Below are 24,865 nucleotides of genomic sequence, written 5' to 3'. Positions count from 1 at the left end.
GCAGAACGGAACATAAACAAAACAAACGTTTGGCATCATTGCCGGGCTGGAAAAGCTGTGACGGTGGTGACAGCTCCAGCAGTTCTGTGGCTTGAGTAACTGGTCCACTTAGTGATCCAGCTGGGTAGTGAGTGATTAAAAACGTAAGTGCTCTTAACTCAGGGGAGAAAGTGCAGCTGGAAGTGGAGTCAGCATTAAAAGGACCTAGAACTGTTGCTCTCAGTATTGAAAGTATCAGCTTTTTCAGCCTTTCCCCAGGAGGGCAGAAGTAAAGCTCCACCAGGGAACTCATGGGACCAGACAGGCAGCCCCGAAGAAGCCTTTGCAGTGACATGTGCCACTGCAGCCGTGCTGGGGAAGAACCCTGAGGCTGTGACACATCCTGCTCTGTTCTCAGAACATCTCAGCTTATCACTGCTTTCCTCTTTCCCCCCATCCCACCACCACTGCTCCCCCAGGTCTGCCATGGCACCTTCCTGGCAAGAGCACCCTCTGGCCTGCTTCACTCAAATCATCACCATACCTTAAAAATGACAAATACTCTAACTTTTCTAGTCTGGCTCATTTTTGACAGAACGAAGTTAGGAGCATCAGACCTCACATCTTAAATCTTGAGCAAGAAACAGATATTGAATTTGTCTACGATTTGCCTATATAAAGCCTCACCCATACATTAAATTTTATAATGTCACTAATAAACACATACCTCAAATTCCACTGTTTTAAGAGAAACAAACCATCCAGAATTTGTGACAAATGCCTTTTCTGACAGAGCAGCAACAGTACCCATGCTGTCCAGGAAAAATCCTTAAAAAGGCACAGCACAGTTGTTACATTTACAGCCACGGGCAATGACTGATCTGAACTTAATGTGACCATGAACATACACCAAACTAGGGAGCTGGCTTAGAAACATTAACAAAAGCTATTTTTGTTCGTTTTTTTGTGAGAGGCAGTGGATGGTGTGCAGCTGTGTGCCCAATTATCAAGGTTGTTAACCACAGACCCTGAGAACTTGCACCAGCAGTATTTTGCCCATCAGAGGAGGACACCCAGATGTTCTCTCAAAGTCTTGTGATGAAAAACTGACTGTGGCAGTGCCAGCTTCTCACAGGTTCCCACCAATGCCACCTCTGCAGCACGACCTAGCCTAAGGAGGGGTGACAATTAACCTCTCTTGTTTCTTCAAACCTTGGCTTCAGCACTGAGTCTCAAATGCTGACAATGTGTCTACTGAACCTCGCCTGCATCTTACCTGGGAGATGAAAAGGCTGCACACAACATGTTTGCTACCACCACACTTCAAAAGCAGCAATTAAAAGCCACAGCAATATGTAGCAAATTACCTTTTGTCTTTTTTTGAAGCCATCCCACCTTGCTTTTGGAGTTATCCAGGCCTGGACACAATATGCTCCTCGGCAGCACAAGAACACACTGCCATCTGCCTGCTCCTCACGAAGGCTGCAGGGCACACCAAAGCACATGGAAAACGCTGGCAACGCAGGACTTCAGTCTCAGAGGGAAGAAAGAAAGGAGCAGGGGACAAGTCTGCAAGTGTGGGATAGAGGGCACGGACAGGAGGTAGGCTCACCACTGACTTAACCACAGATTTTTGCAAACAGCACAGATCTAGGGTCAAAGCAGCTGCATCATTTCAAACAAGACCCTATTGACTGCTTAGGTCATACTGTAGGAAGACAGGGAATATGTAAAGAAATGAATGCAATTGAAATAATTGTGAAACAGTAAGATTTCACAAATAAAACGATCAGCATTTATTGTTGTATTACAAAACACTTCATATTTTGGCAATATTTTACAGTTTATCCTTTTCCTTCTTAGGGCCTGTTGAAAAGGTATGGGGGTGGGGAAGAAAAGAGGTGAATGTTGAAATCAAGATTAAATTTCAATGTCTTGCTTAAAAAAAATTCTCCCAAACCGCCCCAGTCCCTCCCACCAAAATAAAAATCTAGTTTCACTCAATTCCACTATCCAAAGAGGCCATGGGTGAAGCGGCAGGCAAAACTCTGGCAATTTCACTATCAAACGCATCAAGAAGACAAACAAAACATTCACAGTGGTCTTCAGTATGGTCTGTTGCGTTGATCATTTCTGAAGTCATTTCTGAAAGGGAAGTAAGAAGTTATAAGGAATCTCTTAAGCAAATAACATAGTCCCTTCAAAATTTCTAAGTCAATTTCTGCATATTCTTCTACATTTAGACAGCCTTATCCAAAAATGCTCACAAAATACACTCACCAGGCAAACTGACTTTTCTCCAGAAGCGCCCATCTGCAGTTAGTGTTTTCACAGCCCAGTTGTGCATGCACACATCAACACCCCCGTCCCACAGTCCCTATCGATTTCACAGTCTGTATGTGATGCAACCCAGCAAAGGCAGAGAACCTGCTAACGCTTACCTTCCTCCCATTTTCCCACCGTAGCCACCTCCCCGGTCGCCGCCTCTGCCACCACGCCCTCGATATCCTCTTTCTCCTCCGTAGCCACCTCTCCCACGAAAATCTGGAGGGAAATGCAAAACAACACGTCAGCCATGTGTCTTCAAAAAGCCGCAGATGTCATTAATGCTTCTAACACTTCAGAAGAGATGCAGTTGTTTTTACACACCTCCTGATGGACGTGAATCTTCTGGTCTGGGCTCACCACACTGGTTGCAGGAATTCCTGCGAGCGAAGTTCATATTACCACAGGCCCTAGAAAAGACAAGGATTCCCCAGACTTAGCTGCTAAGAAACTCAGACAGCATACATGAAACACCACTGCCCAATTAAAATGACACTTACGGGTTAGGACAAACCCAATCACCATTTTTGGGTTCCCCACTTCTACCCTGGAAGCCCCCACCTCTTCCATAGCCACCTCGTGAACCTGCAGACAAAATTATAATCAGAATAAAGGAGGGGAAGTGTCTGTGACCTATACACGAGAAACATTTATTAAGGACTGTCACTGGCTTCAGAACGCAAGTGATAGACTTTTCAGGTGGAATAAAGGGTGTTTAATGTAAATATATCCCCACTAAGCAAGCCTCTGAAACCACATTAGGAACTCTGAAAGATGCAGGTAGTGCCAATGACAAAAACTTGTCCCATCATAGAATTCAGCATCTACTACCTGATTTCCTACAGCTACAAGATGGCTAGAGGACTTGGCAAATGACAACAGAAGTTTTAGCCGGCATTCAGTGACCTGAGGTTATGTATCCACATAGCCGAAATACACATGCTCATATGGACAGATTTATAACGTAAGCAGATGGGGAAAAATAAGAAGCAAGGACAGCACATGGTGGCCAGAAAAATGTGCTCCACCACAGATTTTTTTATAAATTCTTTTTCTGCAGTAAAAGGAAACTTGATCCACTTGAATTGCCAACAGGTAAATATAAAACCACTATGTGTATTAATAAAATTTCATAAAGATTTAACAATGTATAATATCAATCACATATGGCCAGAACAAAAATTTAGCAAAAAAATTATCTATCTGGATTAATACCAGATGCATCTGACACAAGCACAGGGACAACATAGCTCTTGCTTTCTGCATCAAAAAGATTAAGAACTACTATACCAACTGAAGTTCTTAAAGAATCATTTTTTATCAGCCTGCAAAACTGCCTGATTTCAGAACTAAAGTTAGCTGACAGTCACCCCACAAAGCATGCTTCCTGTAAATGGTAATTAACATCCAGTGGACTACTGACAAGACTGTATTATGCAGAGAATCAGGGAGATTAACATCTCTCTAATTAAAGGAGTCAGACATCCAACTGCTGCTCTAAGTCAGTAGGAGCTGAATAATTTACCCCGCTTAATACCATCTGGAAACACCAGAGAACCTCAAGGCTTTGCTGTAATAAGCAAATACTCATTGGGAATTCACATCTATGGATGTGGAACCTGTACAACCTCAACATCACTGTTGTACTCTCTCTTTAAAAGCAATGCCGAGACATGATCTGGAGACTTTCCAGTTCAGAAGAAAAGCATCAATTCTGTGCTGTGCAAAAGAGATTACAGATTTTAGTTTACCTAACTTGGTTCAATCCTTATTACTCCCTTTCATGGCAGAATCCCAAAAGTCTGTATACTTTGATGAATCACTGCTTCAAAGTTAGCTTCTCTTTTATAAACAAGTAATAGCTAAAAAGCATAAAAACAAGGATTCTACAGATTTTAGTCCCACCTCGACGTCCACCACCTCCGCCTCCTCTCATGAACTCAGGCCTTCTAGTTGCAAAAGAAACTTTGATAACGTTGCCATTGAATTCTTTGCCTGGGGAAAGATGGAAAGTGAGAGAATGATCAATACAGCTCCCAACAACACAGCAGCAAGCTCAGAAGAACAGAAGTGATTTGCACACAGAGACAGAATACAAAGCTTTAAGATGCAGGGAGCCTGGAGTAAATCTCTTATTTTTGAAACCACTGGTCCAAACGTGAGATGGCAAACACGGAGGTACTTGCTAGGTTCTCCATAAACCCACAGATCTTGCTCTTGATTTAAATGTGACCTCTAAGTTGTAATTTAACTAGACACATAAGAGCATTTAAAAGATTTTTGGCCATGTTCACGGGTAAGTAGTTCAGATGTTAGAACTCTATTTGTTCTTCCCCCAAGTCAGGCAGTAAAGCTTTTGGACAATGCAACAGCCAGCAAAAAAATTAAATACTCCCAAGTAAGTGAAAAACATGAACTTTTTAAATACAAAGTCTCAGTTCTTCATTGATACAACGTTTATCACAGAACAAACAGGACTAATATATGCCAAATATATGGCAATTTGCTTTACTCTCCTAAACAAAAGTCAATTTGCATTTTATTAGCAAAATATAAACCATCAGATACCATGCCACGTCACAGTTCTTGCGCAATGCCCCTTCACACCAGATAGAGTATGTCCTTTTGTTTCTGCCCAATATTATTTAAATTCTGCCAACACAGAAGGTCACAGAGCAGCTGCTCCACCCCCCAAGTTTACTACTACAAAAGAGTAACACTATTTCCTGCAACAAAGTCTGAAGAGTTTTATATCAATGTATTGCTGGGATCTGCTCTCTTCTTCCACTGAACCCGTAATTTAAAAACCCTTGTTCTTCACTGTGTACGTACAAAACACTTGGCACAAGATCGCCATAAGCATTGCCAAACTCTAAAAATGCTACCACAACACTAATAATATCAATACTGTGGAAAATCCCTCCAGCTCTGTTGGTCTGAGCAAGTTATGCTCTCCCGAGTGCCATGAACACCATCTTTCATACCCTATGCATGGATGACTGAGGTACACCAGCAAACCCTGTTTCATTACCCATTTTTGGTTTTAATCACTAGCTGCTCTTCCATTGAATGAGAGAAAAGCGAGTACACACAAAATGCCAATGAAATAGAGGCCTTTGTTAAAAAAAACCCAACCAACCAAACCGAACAACAAAAAACCCACAAAAAAAAAAAAAAAAGACAAACAAGAAGTAGCATGGGGTCCCCAGTGAGGCTATTGATTTGCTTCCTCCACTGTTTGTTAGATTCATAAATAACAAGAAGAACAGGGACTCTCACCCACCGTCAAACCAGTCAATCGCTGCTTTAGCAGAAGGAGGGTCATCAAAAGATACCGTTGCTTCTCCCTTTGGTTTGCCAGTATCCTTGTCTGTATAAAGATTTATCATAGGTTTGCCGGTCTTTTTGTTGGTCTGAAAAGAAAAGGTTGTACACTTGGCATAGGAGGAATACTTGTAAAGCCAGCTCATAGCAATAAACTGTAACAGCTAAGTATCATTAGAAAGAAGACTCTCTTGGAGCTAGACTGCAGAAACAGATGCTTTGACTGAAGGACACTGACTGGCTGGTCTCCATGAAGTAATGATGGGCCCAGTTATTACAAAAATTGAGGTCAAGTGCAGGAAGTCCTAAATTAGAATTGCAGAAACAGAAGAAACAGCCACAGAACACAGAAGCACCCTTGGTGAAGTATAAGGGTAGTGCAACAGATAGTGTCAGTGTTAAGGGTTATAAAGACTAAAGAAGAGATACAAAGCAATCTAAATGTCACTAGGAAAAAGCTGCTAGTGCTGCCAGCTTACAAATGAGCTGTCATCTGGGAACCCAGATAAAAATATTATCTACAACTGCTGAGGAGTCAGAGCAAGCATCTGCCTTGAACGATATCAGTGCATTTCCAATACACTAGATCCACAAGTTCTCTTCCTTCTTACCAATGATTTCTCATTTCACATACCTTTATAATACCAATTTGTTTGAAATAGTCTGCCACTTGATCTGTTGAAACATCCTCTCCAAGTCCTTGCACGAAGATAGTGTTGTTATCAGAGTTGTCAGACTCTGAATCTATTAAAAAAAAAAAAAAGCTACATTTACCATGTGTTTTTGTGGTAGCAACATTTTAAGCTCAGGTCTATATTGCCCAGCAGCAGACCCTTAAATTCCAAAGACATCTTGGGTGAAACAAAAGATGAGCAGAAGCATCATTTTGAAGTTAACAACAACAAAAATGCATGCACAGCACCTCCAGATGCTGTAGTACATCAGAGACCGAATGCATTTGACAGCTGACCAGCTCTCTGCCACACACCCAACTCACCCGTGCAGCTATGACATCCAAACCCATCAAATCACTGTGTTTTAAATAACACAAGCTTAGCAGAAGTGTTACGGCAATGAAAGCAGCTGCTTGGCTCAAGCAGATTACAAGTTCATCAGCAAATTTTTACTTGCTGTATGAAAAGAACATCCAAAAATTCACATGCGCTTTAATAAAATACATTTAAGGAAAACAAGCTTTAGATGAATTTCTTTTGAGCCATGGGAACTGCAGCAACATCCATCTTTTTAGATGTATGTTTTAAAAGCAATGACCTAAGAGAGCTACAATACACTCCCACCCACCGCTTGTTTTCTTACCAGCATCTGATCTTGGTCCATAATCCCTTTGACCTACGAAAAGGGGTTTTAAAAAAAAAAAAAAAAAAAAAAAGAAAAAGACTATTTTTAGCAAAAATTTTTCAAGTGACTTTTTTAGAGACAAGAAAATATTTACAGTATGTATGTAATGCATCTACGATCTAAAACATTAACCAGAGATTTAGAGAATATTTAGATTAAAACGTTCAACAGAAGGTGTCTGTAGGACGTTAATGTGTTCTTTAACTTGCAGCACGTGGCAGTTGCCACACTGATGCTATGCTGGTGTTATCTTGCAAATGCTGGTTGTCAGATCACCAAGCAGTTTACCACTTCTTTTTTTTTTGGTGGTTTTTTTTTTTTGTTTTTACCTCTAGTACCTTTCTAAGTAGCATTTGTAACAAAAATTTTTAAATGAAAAGAAAAAAAAATAATCCGGTGAACGTCACTGTCTCCACAAATTCTTTCATGCAATTTGATAGAGTAGAAATCCAGTTTATTGCTAAAAGTTTGGCTATTAAAACTCATGAACACACCAGCCTCACCAAAACGCTCTAACGCTTCTACTGGATAGTAACAAGATATTGGTGGCTTTTAGATTTATAAAGAATTTCCACTGAAACATTTTTGGATACTCGGCACTTACCACCGTAATTTTTGAAGCCACCACGGTCACCACCACTGCAGAGGAAAAATTGAAGAAATGATTTCTTCCTTAAGTCTCTATGAGCTGAGCCCAAGGCTCAATCTACAGTTAACTGATCACAAGTTGAGAGTTACTGTCTAAGAGCTAAAGCACCATCTCTACGTTCTCCTCACTACTCATTCATGTTCAAAGATTAAATTACATGAAAGTGAATAATCTCACAGGGTGCTGCACTGGAGAAAAGAAGCCCTAAAGAATATTTTAAACTAACCCACACACATGACGTTGTTTCAATACTTTCCCCCATCCCATAAGCCAAAATGACTGCTATTAAAAACTGGGTTTTAAAACAGAAACATTATTATCATGAAGGTTAATGGGCTTTTAATTGTAGATGTAATTGCTACTTTGGAATAATTAGTACTTTCCTAGAAGTAAGAAGAGCTAAAGTTAATTAACCTCCATTGTTATGCATTTATATATGGGGGACAAATTAGCAGTATCAGCCATTCTCTGAGAAAGGGTCTGTGGGGACCTACTGTACTGTTAGCACTTGACACAACAGAGAAGGTGTGTGTATGTGAGCTTCAAAAGCAGAGGCCGTGAAGTTTTATTTCATTCATTCTGAAACCTGTGGCACAAAATGTAGACCAAGTTAAGAGATTAAACACATCCATTTTCAAAGGTTAGAAGGGGATTTTAAACAGGACGTTACATCCCCTATTACGTGCATGAAAATAAACCCTCACTCTTTTCAATGTAAACAGTTCCTACTAGTAGGATTTTTCATGACAGCATTTTTAATTGCATCCATGTTATGAACACAATATAATCAATATTCAAAGCCTTCAGGAAAAATATAACCACTGCATTTTTTAGAAAGTCAATAACTAAGTGCCAGAAAGACTGTCTCATACTGCCACGTACAACTGCCCGCTCGCCCTCCTTCGCACGGGGGACACAGAAAATTAGGCAGTTTCATCTCATCCTGATAGTTTTCACACTCAGGAGCTAAGACAAAGCCAGTGTGAGTTCAACCCCTGATGTAGAAGGTTATCTCCAGACTCTGGAATTACTGTGCCGCTACCAGCTTCTTCACCAATGTTCTTTACAACTGGAAGTCAGTAGAGGTTTTAATTTGATCTATCTGCCAGCACATCAGAGTCCGAACACGCGACACGAACACCCCAGCAAAAGGCAATGAAATAACAACTTCTTTGGCATTCTGTGTATCTGTTTTTTGTTACAGAGTGGGAGGTCCTGTTTACTTAACATTTATCAGAAAATCTGTCCAAAGTGAGGGACAAGAGAGAAACAAGGTTTCAACAGGTATTATCAAAACTTGATTAAGAGGAACATTCTTTGAAGGGTGACTGACATTCTGTGACAGTACATATATGGGGTATTATGTTTGTCACAATAGACTATCACTTTTACTGGGACTTTTCTTAAAATAATTTTTTGCTGCACATTTTAAATTGCTTCTCCACAGAAAAAATCTGAATGCTAAACTGCAGTGTCGTTTACTCATAAGTAATTCATTCTGCTCATTAAAGGGGTAAAATGAATGAATTTTATATCCAGCATCAGACCTGGTCTTTATTCAAGGCTGGTTGTTTTTAAGGACTGAAGATAAAAACACAATGGTGATCATAAAATTTACGGTAAATATCTTTCTGCCACCTCCAATTCACTTCAGCTAAAAAAAAAAACCCCAAACCACTTCATTATAACACAACAATTTTCAGTAGGATGCCTTCTCTTCTAGGATTTTAACTCAGAAATAACAAGAGTGAATACATCAACCATGGAAATGTTATCAAAGTTTTCCATCCCTAGACTATGTCCCAATTCATGAGGGCAGCATTACCCAGAACATGTATGTTTTCTGATTTGAAAGTATGCAGTAGCAGAAACATAAATTAGAAAAACCCAACAATCTAAAAACATACAGAAAATAAGTTTATGATTAACGTACCCAGGATTTTACAGAAGTGAGGATTTTGCTAAGATGCTGGGGTAAAAATGTGCGCACCATGATTCCGAGAAGCAATAAAGTTGGATATATAAAATGTAAAGGAAGTCATGGTCAAATGCCTAATTTCTAAGTTTGTGATACAGTAATTCTGCATCCTGCACTAACAAGTGCAATCCACAATTTTTCATTAAGTTTTTAATTAATGAAACATGTAGAAACATGTTTTTGCCCAAATACGCTTCTGCATGTTATCTTCTGCTTAGTCTCATACGACTAACCCAAACAAAACCCGCATCAGTGACAGCTACCTTTGATGATAAAGTAATGCTTTCCTCCCCTTCTAAGTCCCATTTCCTCTGTGATTTGTAAAGCTGCAGTGTGTTACCCTCCTGAGATTGCTGGGCAAAGCTACCCGAGACCCCCAGGAGGCAGGTGGATACGCTGCAGCAAGCAAAGTCGAACACAGACATTGGCTGCAAGCAGCTGATGTCACCGTCTGAGATTTACCCCTCATTGAGACCTGAACTTCAATTAGTTCCCACACTATTGTGATGGAACATGTGGAAAATATAATTGCAGTGTTTCACAGGCTGTTGCTTTACCGGTCTTGCTCACAGACCAAATAGAGTTAGGGGTTTAAACACCCTACGTTAGAATTGTGAACAGGTAGCTAAAATTCAGCAATGCCACCAACAAAGATAATAAAATAGGAGAGATTGAACTGCAAGCAGCCAGAATGTGTACATGGCATCATTCATAGTAACAAAAACTTGCTGTTATGAAAGAAATGTCACGAGATGTTCTTTTCTCCCTACATTCAGTCATACATTTAAACATCACCTACTTGCATGTAAACGGAGTTAATCTGAACATTGCTTACTTCAGCTGAGAATAACTCCTTAAATTAAAGGCACAGTTACATGGAGAGCTGAATGTTACAGAAACAAGAAATATACTTTTAAAAAAAAGATCAGATATTGGCAGCGCTAGCACTAAGAACTCAGGAACCAAATTTCAGCCTCCAACATGCATCTATGTCTTGCCAAGCATGTGGGAGTTGCACGTAAGAATGTATTTTTACAAACAAGAAAGGAATGCTTAGTGCACCAATAAAGTCACTGACAGATGGCTTTTCTTTTTTTGCTGCCTATATTTAATGCCTCTGTTCATGTTTTTCCAAAGTCTATATAAGGCTAAGCTCAAGTATATACATTACACGTCAAAATATTAATTCTGAACACAAACTCCACTGTTATAAAAAACATTTGCACAAAGTTGTAGTTTCTTTATATCACAATAAACTAATTCCCACTCAGCTAATATAGCAATCAAGCTGCAGATGTAACTTTCGTTTATAGTACATCAAATCTGCACAAGAGAAAAACAACAACAACAACAAAATCTATGCTGAGCAAAGTTAGGATTTCTGTGACAAATCCTAACGCAATAGTAAATCCTTTTCTAAACTGCATCTATAGTTCCACCAACCCAGACTGCATGAGCAGATTCAAAGGCAAAGCATTTATTCCCAGGACTCTAAAAGAAGAGCAGCATCACAGGTATGGCCTGAATGGCTTTCCCAAGATGAAAGAAAACAAACCTGCTTTGTGTTGCTACTGTATCTCCCACTTACGTGCTTACCCAAAACAATTGCTTCCCACAACGAGCAAATTAATTCCTTACCTTTCGGATGAGGACTCTAACAAAAAGCTGACTTATTCTACAATGAAACTTGGAAGCAAAACTCTGCATTCTCAAGACCTGGTGTACCTGCTTTCTAACCAAAAGAGCTCAGAGATGAGACTCTTCTACTATGGGTTAAAAAAAAAAGAAAAGATTTTGCTTCTTAGCCAAACTACAAATTAGCGAGATCATCAATTTTTCAAGCTTCAAAATGAAAGGGTGGAAAAATTCTACTAAAATCCCCAAAGATGTAATTCAAGATCATTCAAAAAAATCTGAAGCACAATTTTGAAACCCAAAGCTACTAAGATTAAAAAGTGAACATCTGACGCGTAAGAAAATGATTGTTCTCTATCGTAATAATATCAGCTAGGGAATCTGAACAGCAATTTCTCAAAAGATACTTTCTTCTCAGTGCTGCATGACTTTGCCAGGCACAAAAGAAAAATGAGTGCTGAAAGCATTTATTACAGTACATATTCAAGTCATTCCAGTTTTCAGAATAATGATTCATACCTTAACATTACCAACCACATTTGGAAGCACTTTTGTAAAGGTTATTCAATGAAATAAAAGCTCTCCAAAATTTAAAAATGTTAATTCGATTTTGCCCCGCAGATTCTATTTGCGGACTGCTCCGAGGGGGCCTTGCACGCAGGGTGAGGGTCTGGAGACCAACACCGCTCACAAGAATCTTGGCAAGAACTGCCATTGCAGCCAAAATCGCTGTATCACCAGTACAGGAGAGCAGCGACGACGCTGGTACACAGGATGCAGCGATGGCCCAGCACTATGTATATATTAGGTAATATGGCTGTAAGAACACCAGCGACTGGGTAAAGCTCTCACCCATGAACAAGCTGCAACAAGCTCTCTCTGCAATTAAGTGCCAGTCAAGACTAAATTTTTATTGCTAGTGAACACAGAAGAGATTCACTTCCTATGATCTCAAGTTAGCTATATTTTTAATAATGTCAACAATGTTTTTGTTGACATAAATAATAAAAAATAACATAACATAAAAAATAACAATTTTTTTCATATTGATAGAACTAATTTACACACTATTTTCTAACCAGTCTAAAAATCAAAGCCTATGTTATTACGGCAGTACAAATATCTGCGTAGACAAGATTTTTAGATAAGATTATTTCCTGATGGCTATGGAATGTCCAAAATTTAATGTTAAGCATTAAAATGTGATCAAAGTAAAAAACTGAAAATAGTAACTAATTACTGGTAATAGACTTGACATTCCTCCCAAAGCTGCTTTTATGAAAAAAAAAAAAAAAAAAACAAAACAGAACAAACCAAAACTAAAACCAAAAACCACCCAAGGAAACAAAACCAAAAAACTACCCTGAAACCCCACATTTTCACAGGACTAAACATGATTTCTTACCTTATTAGAAGGAATTTTCCCTTTGATTATACCGTTTCTTATTTAATTTAACCTTTTACACTTTTCTAATAAGCATGACTGGTAAAAATACAAGTCAGAAGCAGAATCCTCCATCATAATTATGCAGAAAGACTGAATAAACATATATGACATTGTAGTTTCAGAAAAAATTCAATGCAACGGCATTAAAGACTACATCACTTAACAGAAGCGGCCAGACTTCCTAATAAATGCCTTCCCACTTTGCTGTATTTTCCTCCCACTTCTTCATTCACCTCCACTTTTTTCCTTCTTTTGGCTTTAAAGTCTACTGAAGCACTATTATCTACATGGATGTGTGAACAAAATTTTTCTTACATTTTGGAAAAATATGGGAAGAGGCTTTATTTTCACAGACATCAGTTTATCTTAATCTTGCAAAGATAGAAATTTGTTTCAAAGTGATAAAAATCTACTGAAAATACGTTTTTTGAAGCTCACATTCATTCCTCTTATTGGAAAGGGCTCAGCTATAAATATTTTTTTAAAAACCCAGATTTTATCATAGGAATATGGAAAACCCTCATTCACATAGAAAAGCTGATTTTAAAAAATTGCTCAGTTTTAAATGAAAATGAATTTTGAAATTACTTTGCTAGTTAAGTTTATATTATATAAACCCCCAGCAAATTGTAACATAAAATAACTACTAATACGCTTTTGTAATTGTGCTACAACACCTAATTAGGGGAGATAAAGTCCACCTACATCATCAAAACGGCGGGCCATGAAGTACAACTTGGGACCACCCTAGGAGCGGGCAAATTTTCAATATGGTTCAAAAATAAATACTTTAAAAAGTCACCAAGTCTTAGCACACTGTTGGATTATTTAATTTAATTTAGATCAGTTCAAACAGCACTGAATAATTAAGAGTTCTTCATCTGGAGCTCTATCAACAACCTAGAACTGTGCGGCCTATTAAAGGGTAAGTGATGGGGACAAGCAACACTTCAAAGCTCAATGGAAGCTTCAACGTTTTGACTTTGCATCAATGAGCACTTTAAACCCCCAACCATTTCACAGAGGTACAATTAAGGGAAGCCAATTGTGATAATTTATGAAGAAATAATAATGTCATCTGGCCTAATCCAATAGGATTTAAAGCAAAGGTCCCAGTCTCTCAGACCTATGCATGAAATCATCTGCAAGCACAAAATTAAATATGTGCATAAATTTTCTTGACAGGAACAGTGCCTAAGGCAACGGCAGAAGGGGTAACAGTATCGTTAGTATTTAAAATCTACCTAAACGTGCTTAGACTGATGGCTAAAATAGTGATAAAAACTGTATTTTAATGGAAGATTAAAATTGCAAAAACCAGTAAAGAACAAGTAATATTATTACTAAATTACTCCTAAATTATTTAGAAAGCAGAAAGATAATTAGCCAACCTTAGTGTAATGATTTGTCACTGTACAGTAAAAACAATTCCCTGCTAAAACATTAGCTGCTTTAGCTATGAATTTTATAAAACTTTCTCAATCCCTGGGTGTTGGTTTTCTTGTCATTACAAACACATTTTTACAGGCTTTAAAATATCTTATTTCAAGGGATGGGCTCAGACAGTTTTTGTACTGCAACTCATGGAAATAAAATGCAGCAATCTGTCCTAACAATCAAATGCTTGGTCTCAATCTATCTGAACCTAAAAGCTTTTCCTAGGCAAAATGCATTTCTGTGCAGCGCAGAAAGGTTTAATTTTAGAAACCTTCCATTTTTGGAAATCTAAATCTGAACCACATTAGGAACAGACAGAGAGTAAACAAAATTTAAAACCAGCTAAATAATAAGAAACAAAGGTAAAGAACTGCAGGCACTGGAATGAGATCACTTACCCGTATCCAGACATATGACCTCTTCCATCCATGTCATATCCCCCTCTACCTCCTCCCTGTGACCCGCCATATCCTCTATTATCTTCTCCATACCTACTCTTTTCACGACGATCATCTGCAGGAATGAGTAAAACAAAACAAAACATGAGAAAATTGTAGTGCAAACTGTGATGCAGTGAAAATTCCCAACCTACAGTTTCCAACCCCCCCTCCAGCCTGCCATTTAAATCTGGAAAGCATCAACTCCTAATTCTCTCTTACATTATCGACGCCACAAAGTAATGGAGCAAAGTTTGATTTTCTTTCAGTTATCTCCCTTGGCTTCCAGAGCCACAAGGTATCTCAGAATGTAAACACTCTGTGCTTTCATTACACTCCATTTCCCAATCATTAAACACATATTGTCTAAAATATACTTTTCATTCTACTTCCCTGTAGCCTTCCCAGTTTGCAAAAGACATCACTGAAGAGAGAACAAAGATAAAGAGCGTGGGTTGTGCCGTTTGTGTGACGTTACTGCAAAAAAAAAAAGGCTTGATCTTAAACTTCTTATTTCCTTTTATCTCAGAATTCACCTACACAGCGTAAAGCTGGGATGTGAAGCGCAAAAGCTCTTCATGACTGATCAAGACATGTCACTCTCATGCAGGAAGAAGGTTCAAAATAGCTTAGGAATAAAATTCCTTGTAGAATTTGCAGAACTCAGGGACACAGACTTTGCAAGGCTCTCTCCAACACACGCAAATGCAACAATTTTGGGGCCCCAACAGTTTTTCATCTCTGCATAATGTTTTGAAAGTCTTAACAAATAAAACATTCCCCAAAAATATCACACGGAAAAAGAGCTTTAACTATTCATCAAATCAACTGTCTGTGGAAGGAAATCCAACCATTTCAGTGTTTCTTCTCAATTTTATTAGCCAATACTGAATTCAACCTGTGAATTTTACCTTGGCTGTTGTGGCTATAGCTTCCCTTCTGAGACTGGTAGGACTGCTGAGAATGGCCATATGAGCTTTGGTGCTGGTTATAGCCTGACTTTTGGTCATATGAGCTCTGGTGGCCATAGCCCGACTGCTGGTCATATGAGCCCTGGTGGCCATAGCCCGACTGCTGGTCATATGAGCTTGACTGCTGGTCATAAGAGTCTTGGTTTTGTCCATAGCTTGACTGCTGATCATAAGAGCTTTGGTGCTGACCATAGTTTGACTTTTGTTCATATGAGCCTCTTCCACTTAAAATAAACAGAATTTGTATTAATAGCTAAATGTTCACAGAATAGAGAGCAAAATAACGGCTGAAAAATTCATGACATTGCTAAAATTTCCTAGTCACAGTCACCTCCCAGTCATTACTGGCATACGGATATGAAAATACTCTGTTTCATTTCTGTTGGGGTATATCTGGCTTCCAACAAAAGCAAGGCAGAAAACTGTGTGTTACCATCGCTTTCAAGACATCCTCAGTTTCTACTGTACGTGTAATTTAACAGCAGCACCCCCCTGACTTATCCCAGTACAACGCTTGCCTTCTCCCTTCTCCCCAAGGGCATGACAATGGCTGATGGAAAGCCCATGACCTGCAAACTGCCAAATCCTTCCCTGCAGAACTGCAGGGGAGACACCCGCTGCCCACGTTTTATTGTGCAGCTGACACTTCTGCCTACAAAAAAAAAAAAAAAAACAACCCAAAATTTTGCTTTCACTGAATTGCAGTCTATCTTTTTCTGGGTGTTCTACCATTTTGCCAAGAACTTTTCTAACTCTTGTGATATCCTCTAACACACTTGCAGTTCTTCCCACTTTAGTACCATCTACATATGATATCCTACCGATTTTCATCAGAAATATTGACCAATATCACATTTAGGATAGCCACAATGTGGCTATACATACTAAGAGGGAGTCATAACTGTTCTCTGACTAACAACAACTTCATAGCAACCACAAGGGTTGCTCACACCACATTTCCCTAGGCTACTTCAGTGGCCAAGGTAGAAACAAAAGTATTTTGAAAATCTAGATGTATGAGAGAATTGTTCCAGTTGGGTTACTCCTTCAATGGCAAGACATTATATAGATTTATGAGACATAAATTGTACCCAGGAAACGCTGGCTGTTATTCACACCTTTGTTTCCTCCTGGGTACTTAGTTACGGCTGAATTGTATTATTTTTTCAGTAATTGAAATTAATCACTGACATTTGCCACCCTTTCTTCTCTCCCTGCTTCCACCCTTTTTCAAAAGATGAGGCCCTACATTTGCCACTCTCCAGTCTTTGGCAATCTTACTTGTCTCAGAAAAACAAGCAAACAAAAAAAACCCCAAACCAACTAAGAACCTACAGAAAGTTTCCACCAGCTTTTCAGAGCACTCTAAGATGAAGTTGTTTGGGTGCAACCAATCTCAAAATATCCCATCCATGTAAATACTGCCTAATCTGATCCCTCCCAGTTCTAGCCTAGATCTTAGCTTTAACATAACTAATCCCAGTGGCAAAGAGATTGCGAAGATTTTTGTTAATATCTTCACTTCAAAAAAAGTCAGCTCCACTTCAGCCTTTGCACCGTCACCAGTGAAGGAAGCATCATTGAGAGCATCCGCTATTTGCCGGTTTCCCTTCCTTCCCTTAGGATACGAGAGCTACAATTTTGTGACCGTCCTCTTCAAAGTTGCTATCATTTAATTTCTCAGTTTCTCGTTACTTGTTACAACCACACATTGAAAAGTTTCCCTCCAATGCCTTAATGCCTTTTTTTAATTATTATTATTTTCTTCATTAAAAAAAAACAACTTGGAATATATATGCCCCTACTGCATTTTTTTTCCCACTGGATGTCTACAGAGTTAAAAACTACATTATTGCCTAGTCCCGTATCTTTGTACAGCTCTAATAAAAGCTCAGAAAACAAAGCAAAACAAAACCACATTCCTGACTCCTTTAGGGATGCGAAAAAGACACTGTAAGTGACAGCACCTACTGCTCACAGATTTAAGAACTTGTTTGTTTATATTACGGTGTACAGAAACAAGTACAGTTTTGTTGAAGTCCAGACTGTTTTATCAGCTTGCAAAAAAAAAATACAAAAAATATTTGGACCTTGGACACAAGAAAGAAGTTTAGTACATGACCGTGTATTTTAAAGAGGTCACATGATCCTCAATAAAGATTTAATGCAAGCAGTAACCTTGGGGTGTACACATGAAACTTGTAAGTTAGATAATGAAGTGGCCTTATAAGTCGTTACGAGAAGTTGGGTTGTATTTTCCAACATACTTTAAAAGTTGCATCATTAACCTTCCTGAAACTGTACAACAGTTTGACTACAACATCACTTAACAAGTAAACTACACTTGTAACAGTGTAAAGTACTGAATCACCGTGCAGTATGAAACACGCATTTAAGTTATTGTTAAGGATATAAAACCATGACATTTTGAGAATCCGGCTTAGTTGGAAAAGACATTTCTTAAATTATACTTCTGAATCCTTTTCTTTCACCAGGAAAAGTCAGATAAGAAGGCTGAAAATCTAAGCAATCTAAGCCAAGCTACGAATTTCCTTGCTTGAACAACTTATTTCAAGTTAATAAAGAGTATTGTAAGCTTATACAAAAGCATGTGACTGGTGAGGAACTCAATGTGTCTTTTTCTTAATCAAAATACTCTCTACCAAGTCCATTTTTTATCACAGTCACTATCCAGTGACTTTCTTAAGTGTATATCCCCGTACAGCTTGACTTCAGAACAACTGTATCCATCCTTCTTACATAAAGAAATATTATTCCCTTATCTCCTGTTCTTTCAGGCATTAAAAATGTCCCAAGAATGTGGATTTTCAGATGTTTATCTTTTTTTTTTTAGCAATGATAGCAGGTAATGTGTTACAGCTCTAGTTAAGAATGTACAACTACTAGATAGTACTTTAAATAGATACTGTTAATCTCAGCTTCCTTACCCTCTAGACGACCCTTTCTGTTGCCCCTGACTGCCGTAAGACTGCTGGTTGTATGAGCTCTGATTCTGATTTTCATAACTGGATTCATCATCGTATCCCTGGGAATCTTGTCCATAACCTGGAAATTGAGGAAGAAATTTTTTAGTAAATATTCACCTTTTAATTACTGCCAATGAATGTAACAAGCTAGCCAAACCTGTTTGATTTTGTCCATAGTTCCCATGATAGCTTCCGTAGTTCTGTCCGTAGGAATTGTCTCCACTCTGCCCATAACCAGAATATCCCTGTAATTTAAAGAACATACTCAAATAAGTGTAACTTACAGTTTTCCTTCAGTAGACACAACTGCAAACATCAAGCACAGCTGAGAAAAAACTTCTTCCCAGCCCAGATATGGTCACCCAGGAACAACTGTTTTTACTCAAGGAGCATCTGCTTTGAAAGACTCAATGTTGTTCTCAACTTACCTGTGTTTGTCCGTAATTTTGACTGCCCTGATTGCCATAGGATGAATAGCTGTAACAGAAAAATGCATTTAGTAAATGCTCACAGTGCCCTCCACGTGGGTTGGAAAGTAAAAGTATTTTTGGTGTTAAGTTTCTTTTCATTCCAAAATTGGTGTTTAATTCCTAGGTATATTAGGGATTAAACAGGCATATTAGAACCACGTCAATACACTAATGGAATACAGCTGACTGTCAGAAACCAGAAGAGCTTATTTTAATTTCTGCTCTATTTCAAGTGTAAATTTAAGGTACATGGAAGTTGGGTTTACTGTAATTTGCCAGATTCTTCACAATCACAGAAAACTTTATTGTATGAAACCAAGGCTTTTTTAAGTTTTTCAGTACATTCTTACAAAGTTCATTTTATTTTCATCGATTACTGTCAATCTGGTACTTGCTGGACTATTCAACAATAACCTCATCATCAAAACCCGCACCAGATTTAGATTATACTTACACCTTATTCTGCCACTTTAAAACTTCGTGAACTGATAGAAGAACTATGTGCTGAAACTCATATTATACTCAGAAACTCAAACTCATGCAGCGCTACATGCATAGAACCTTGTGCTTTCATTAGCACAATCAGTATTAGCCGCGATTTTCACACTTCCATAAAACCACTTTTGTTTCACTGATTAAAATAGTCCCCCCAAAACCCGCAGCTATTTTATGAACTGGTTTTTAAACATCAAAATTACGAATGGTGTTATCAGGAGGTTTTAAGAAAAAGAGTTCCCTCCAATGGGAAAATAAAATGGAAAAATAAAATCTTAAATCTGTATGGCCCATCACCTTCACACATGTATAGCCTTTGACTAGAATCTTAATGAACAGCTTAAGGCAGTTATATGAAAAATTTCTCTATATTTATAACATTTCAAAAGTTCTTACTATTAAAAGACATAATTCCAATTTAAACCTGCTTATTGTCTTCCCTTCGGGAACACATATTTTTTTCCCTGTTTTTGAAAACATCTTAATAAAGGCCCAGGGCAGCAAGCTTTCTGCACCTGTAACTCCAAAAACGTTACCAATACTGTATCATGCCCAAAGATTCAAACATCATGCCGGGAATCTGAAATGGCCTTTTATTTTGCAGATTTAATTGCTGACAGCAAAAAACCCCACACATACCTCTGCTGGCCCCCAGACTGACTGTAACTTCCAGAATCTAGAAAAAGAAATAAGTCATATTGAGAACTTCCAATTAACATTTTATTCCTCTACTTTCTACAAGAGGAAGAAATCTGGGGAAGAGGGAGAAGGGTCCAAATACACTGGATAACGTGGCTATTTTCTCTGCAGAATGAGACAGCTTCCTTTGTATTACCAGAATAGAAAATGCTAAGACCAGGAGAACAGGAGCACAGGGTGTGGGGGACATGAAACAGGTGTTGAACTTTCCTTTTGAAGGATGTGAATTCCATTTTCAAGGCATCTCTTCAAATATTTGGGACTGCACAACCCCCTCTAACAGCTATGATCAATGAACAGAATGCAGCAGCTTAATTACTCAAGCGAAGCTAAACACGCGAGTCCTAGAATCCCTTTTTAAGATGCCATAAGAAAGTTCTGCCTAGCAAAGGGCATAGACACGGCCAGAATTTGGAGATGTAAAATGCGGGACAGAGGAACCACGACATTTCCCTTCTTCTCCCATATTGCAAAAGGAGAAACATTACCGATAGCTCAAACCATGCAGCAATTAATTCATTTACACACCACCCAAGTTGTTCAGGCAGGTATTATAAATATTATTTCCAATTAATATAAACTTCCCTTATGACGGAAATTGATTCCCGAAACACATTAGAAGAATGTGAATTTCAAAATCTGACCTCAAGTTAAAAAAAACAGATAAATAAATTCATTGAAATTGTTTGACTTGTATTTAAAGTAGAGTATGTAATTTGTAAAAGCCATCATAATGAAAAACTCTACTACCTGCTAGCTGGAATTCAGTTCTTAAACAAAATGCTTTACCTTTACTGATTTAGCTTATGCCGGTATTTTATCTTGTTAATTGTATGATGATGGATTTCCTTGTCTTCCGCAAAACTGCAAATTTTTATTTGTTAAAAGCTCTAACTATGCAGGGGAAAACACACATTCCTACTGATTTAGTTTCCCAATCCAGCTGTGTGTAACAAATGCACAAAACATACATGCATTGCCCCATCAACCCTTCCAAATTCAGATGGTCCTGAGGAGGCTTCACCTCAGAGACACCCACACTCCCCGAGCTGCTCTATGTCCTCCCAACTTCTTACCCACACGGACTCTGTCGATCTTGCTTTTTATGCAGGAGTCTCAATTCCTCTTGACATTTTTGCTTGTAATTCCCACCTTCTTGTCAAAACCCAAACACTTTCTTCCTTTCTCTGCCAGTCTCACCCGTACCATCACTCTGTGTAACAGCCCTGCAATTTTCCTGTTCCTTTCAAGAATTTGTACAAATACTGTGGTGCCGCGGTCTAATAAAAAACTATCAAGAGCTGCTCTGTTTTCATCCCTGATTTCAGCCTTTCTCCCACTCACACTCTCAAATTTCTACACCTACAGCTGATTAAAAAGCTGAAACCATGAATGAATTACCATGTCATAAACTACAAACAATTATAACCATCTTCCAATCAAAACACACATCAAATTGCTCAAAGTCTGTTCATTATACCTCTCTCATCTGGTTGTAAGTCCAACCCTGCCAGTACTTACACATATAAACACATGCATATATACTTCCAAGACAAGGATTATCACCTAAGCTATTCAGACACGAAGCAGCATTTTTAATGGTGAAGTACGTCCTCAAGGCAATAAAAAAGCATCAAATATCACATTCTGTAAGAATAATATTTACCAAAAGCTGAGACAAAATATTTCATTTCACATATCCTATAAAGTGGTTTCACTCAGATGTGAAACATTCTCCTCCTTTTGCTCTGCTACACAATGATTTCCTTGCCTTTTCACAATGACAAGCATTTTAAAAAGTTTGACTCAAACATATTTATTGTTTTTAATGAGATGAAGGTCAATTTTTTACATTATTTCAATTTAAATGATCATAAAGATTACTATTAAATAGATAATGGCATTTTAAAATTATGGTTTCACTCTAAAATGTATATGCCATTAGTGCTGCTAATTAAAACAAAGAATATTAATGGTTGTACCAGAAAGAATTCTTCAGTAAGGATGTAATTAGCTTTAAATGAAAGGACTACATTTAATTCTCCTTAGCTTCTCCCTTATGAACCTCTGCCAAACCACAAAATTTTGGAAAAAGTTTGAAAGCAAACAGATAAGGCGCCTGTAAAACATGAATACGTAGAATCAGAGGAATTTCCTTTATTTATACACTTTTCTACATCCTTTGTTGGACTGCTTAGTCTACAGACTTCTGATCAATTTATTTTGGTGGGCTCAATGGGAATGAGAGTCTGTAAGTATTTTCGGAAACAACAAATAGTTTATTCTGGAAATTCCTGGATATGCAGACATTTTTCTGAATGTTTAAAAAGCTCATGGAAAAAAATTTCCTGTGAATGAAGTGGGGCACAGCAGACGAACCACCTTGCACTGTTCAGGAAGCGCATTTCTCTTAAAATAGAAAAATCTGCTGTGAACATTCAAAAAGTGAGGTTCCCATACAAAGTAATTCATATAAAGAAGCAGCATTGCTTCTGTAGTATTTCTCAACTGAAACAATCTCATGTTTGAGCATCACCATAGAGTAAGAGCAGAGGAGACACTCTCAGGTGCTTGACTGGTAAGTACCTGAGGTCTAGGAAGAAAGTGTTTTTAGTTTGCTGCACAACTTTACTCGTTTAGTAAAGACTTCATGGTCTGAACACATTATACAATAGCTTCAGATGTGTTTTCGTCTCACGGCAAATGGCTGTCCTTGCACTTTAAGAGTCCTTTAACATCCCTTGCTTTGTTTTGTTTTTATTCTCTATCATGCATATACATGGTGTGAGACAACACTAAAATGGAGTGAACCACGAAGATGGTTCACTCCACAAAACACTTACAGCCCTCCCATTCTGGGGTACGCTACCTATCCACGGCTTCACAGGGGCATCGCTGCTGGTGGGACGGAAACATTTCTGCCTCAAATGGGATGAAGAAAAAAGCACACAACATACTCATAGAAGCCCCAAGAGAAGCTGGGCTGTGTCACGTCATCTGGGGCAGCAGACATACTGTCTCCATACTCAACTAAAGGCCTCCACTGGGAAAAGAATTACAGCCAGGGCATTTTTAAGCACATATGAGGGAGGCTGTGAAGTTACCCCCTTCACTATGCTGGTATCCTCAGTGGGGGTTGCTAGAGCAGAATACAAAGCAGATGCAGCAGATACAGAGACACAAAGGTGGGTCCCATGCTGGGGGGCAAGGAGGGCATGTCCCATGGCAGGGGGGTGTTCACATTCCATGGAGGGTGTTGACCCAAAGCAGAGAGCACACAAACCACGCTGAAGTGAGTGGCATGATCAAAAGGCAGGCCCACATCTCACACCGCGGGGATGAGACACAACCCAAAGGGGGGGCCCACAGCGGGGAAGGGCCATGACCGAAAAGGAGGGGGGAGAAGGTACATGACCCAAAGGAGGGGGGGAGGGCTACACCAAAAGGGGGCCCACATCTCACACCGCAGGGGGTGAAACAACCCAAAGGGGGGGGTGGGGGTGCGCCAGACCCAAAACGGGGTGCCTACGACCCACGCAGCACCTGAGCAGGCGGCTCCGATGGGATCTTGCCCCCACGCCCCCCACCCCATTGCAACACGGGGAGAGTGTGTGGTGTGGCGGGGGGGGGCGGACTGATCACGCCCCCCAGCCACAAAGGGGCGTGGCTCCCGGGGGCGCGGCCTCAGCGGAAAGGGGGCGTGGTCAGAGGGGGCGTGGCTCCCCTCCCCCTCTCCGTCGGCAGGGCGGTAAACGGGGGTGAGAGGGGGTGGAAACGGGGCCGCGTCTTCCCCCCTAACATGGCCGCGGCCTTTTCCACCTGCGCCACATGGCGCCCGCCCACCCTCCCTCTCGCGCCCACCACACCCGTACGGGAAATATGAGCCACCGCCGCCCCCTTCAGCCCGCCGGGCCTGGAAGCACCTACCCGAAGCCATGGCGGCGGCGGCAGCAGCCGTTAACCGGGGCTGAGGGAAATAAGGGGGTGGGGGGAAGAGAGGAAAAAAAGAGAGAGAGCGAACGTGAGGGAGACCAAGCGCCGCGCCGGCCGCGCGCACACTGAAGGACCCGCAGCTCGCGCGGACTGCGGGGCCGGGCAGCCAATCAACGCGCGCGGCGCCTACCACGTGGGGCAGGCAGGCGGGGGGGAGAAGGGCCGTACCAAGTCACGGCGGAATGGGGGGGGGGGAATTGGGGGAAGTGAGTGCTCGGCGCTGTATGGGTGCGCTGGGTTGGATGAGGCTCTGCAGGGAGGCCGGGAATGGCTTAAAAGATTAAATTAGTTTAATTAATAAGCACGCACGCAGGGCACGGCCGGGGTGCCGAGAGGGAACTGGGGGCAGAGGGGGAGCTGCTGGTGTGGAAAGCTGGGCGAGCGCCGCTTTTGCATCGCCATTTGGGCCAGAGGGTGTTTGAGGCTGCCCAAAGGACAATTTACCACCCCAAACTTCACAGCCAGGAGAAGAAGCGAGATGCTAACATGGAGTTAAAGAAAACATCCAAAATCTGGAACTTAAAGAGAAAAAAAAACAAGGTTCACCAGGGTGTGACACTTAAAAAGCCAAATACTGACTTGGAGAACGGCTTTCCAAGAAGAGGGATGGTGATCTTGGGAGCCGCTTTATGACACGAGGGGAGACATTGCTGCAGAAAGGAAGATCAATGAGGAACGAA

At 39.9% G+C, this 24,865-nt stretch overlaps 1 protein-coding gene across 1 annotated transcript; it reads right to left on the bottom strand.

Moving 5' to 3' along the window:
• Positions 1-1,754: 1,754 nt before the first annotated feature.
• Positions 1,755-24,246, bottom strand: TAF15 (TATA-box binding protein associated factor 15). Its single transcript, XM_074160561.1, has 16 exons — positions 24,120-24,246; positions 20,133-20,169; positions 18,957-19,005; positions 18,686-18,773; positions 18,490-18,607; positions 15,482-15,765; positions 14,532-14,646; positions 7,592-7,626; positions 6,946-6,978; positions 6,263-6,372; positions 5,588-5,717; positions 4,210-4,299; positions 2,805-2,889; positions 2,629-2,714; positions 2,421-2,523; positions 1,755-2,124 (listed from the first exon to the last, which is right to left on the bottom strand). The coding sequence occupies exons 1-16, from the start codon at positions 24,127-24,129 to the stop codon at positions 2,085-2,087; spliced, it is 1,413 nt and encodes a 470-aa protein (XP_074016662.1). The 5' UTR covers positions 24,130-24,246; the 3' UTR covers positions 1,755-2,084.
• Positions 24,247-24,865: the final 619 nt, after the last annotated feature.

Source organism: Numenius arquata, chromosome 18 (genome assembly GCF_964106895.1).
Source record: "Numenius arquata chromosome 18, bNumArq3.hap1.1, whole genome shotgun sequence".
NCBI lineage: Eukaryota > Metazoa > Chordata > Aves > Charadriiformes > Scolopacidae > Numenius > Numenius arquata.
This window is presented reverse-complemented; position numbering and strand designations above follow the sequence as displayed.

Bases quoted from the DNA above. Each gene is read 5' to 3' on its own strand.
- TAF15 (XM_074160561.1), bottom strand. The intron at 7,627-14,531 runs GTAAGTGATCTC...TTTCCTCTGCAG, and splicing joins GGTCATATGTCTGGATACGG to TGGTGGTGACCGTGGTGGCT. The intron at 6,373-6,945 runs GTAAGAAAACAA...TTTTTTTAATAG, and splicing joins TGGACCAAGATCAGATGCTG to ATTCAGAGTCTGACAACTCT.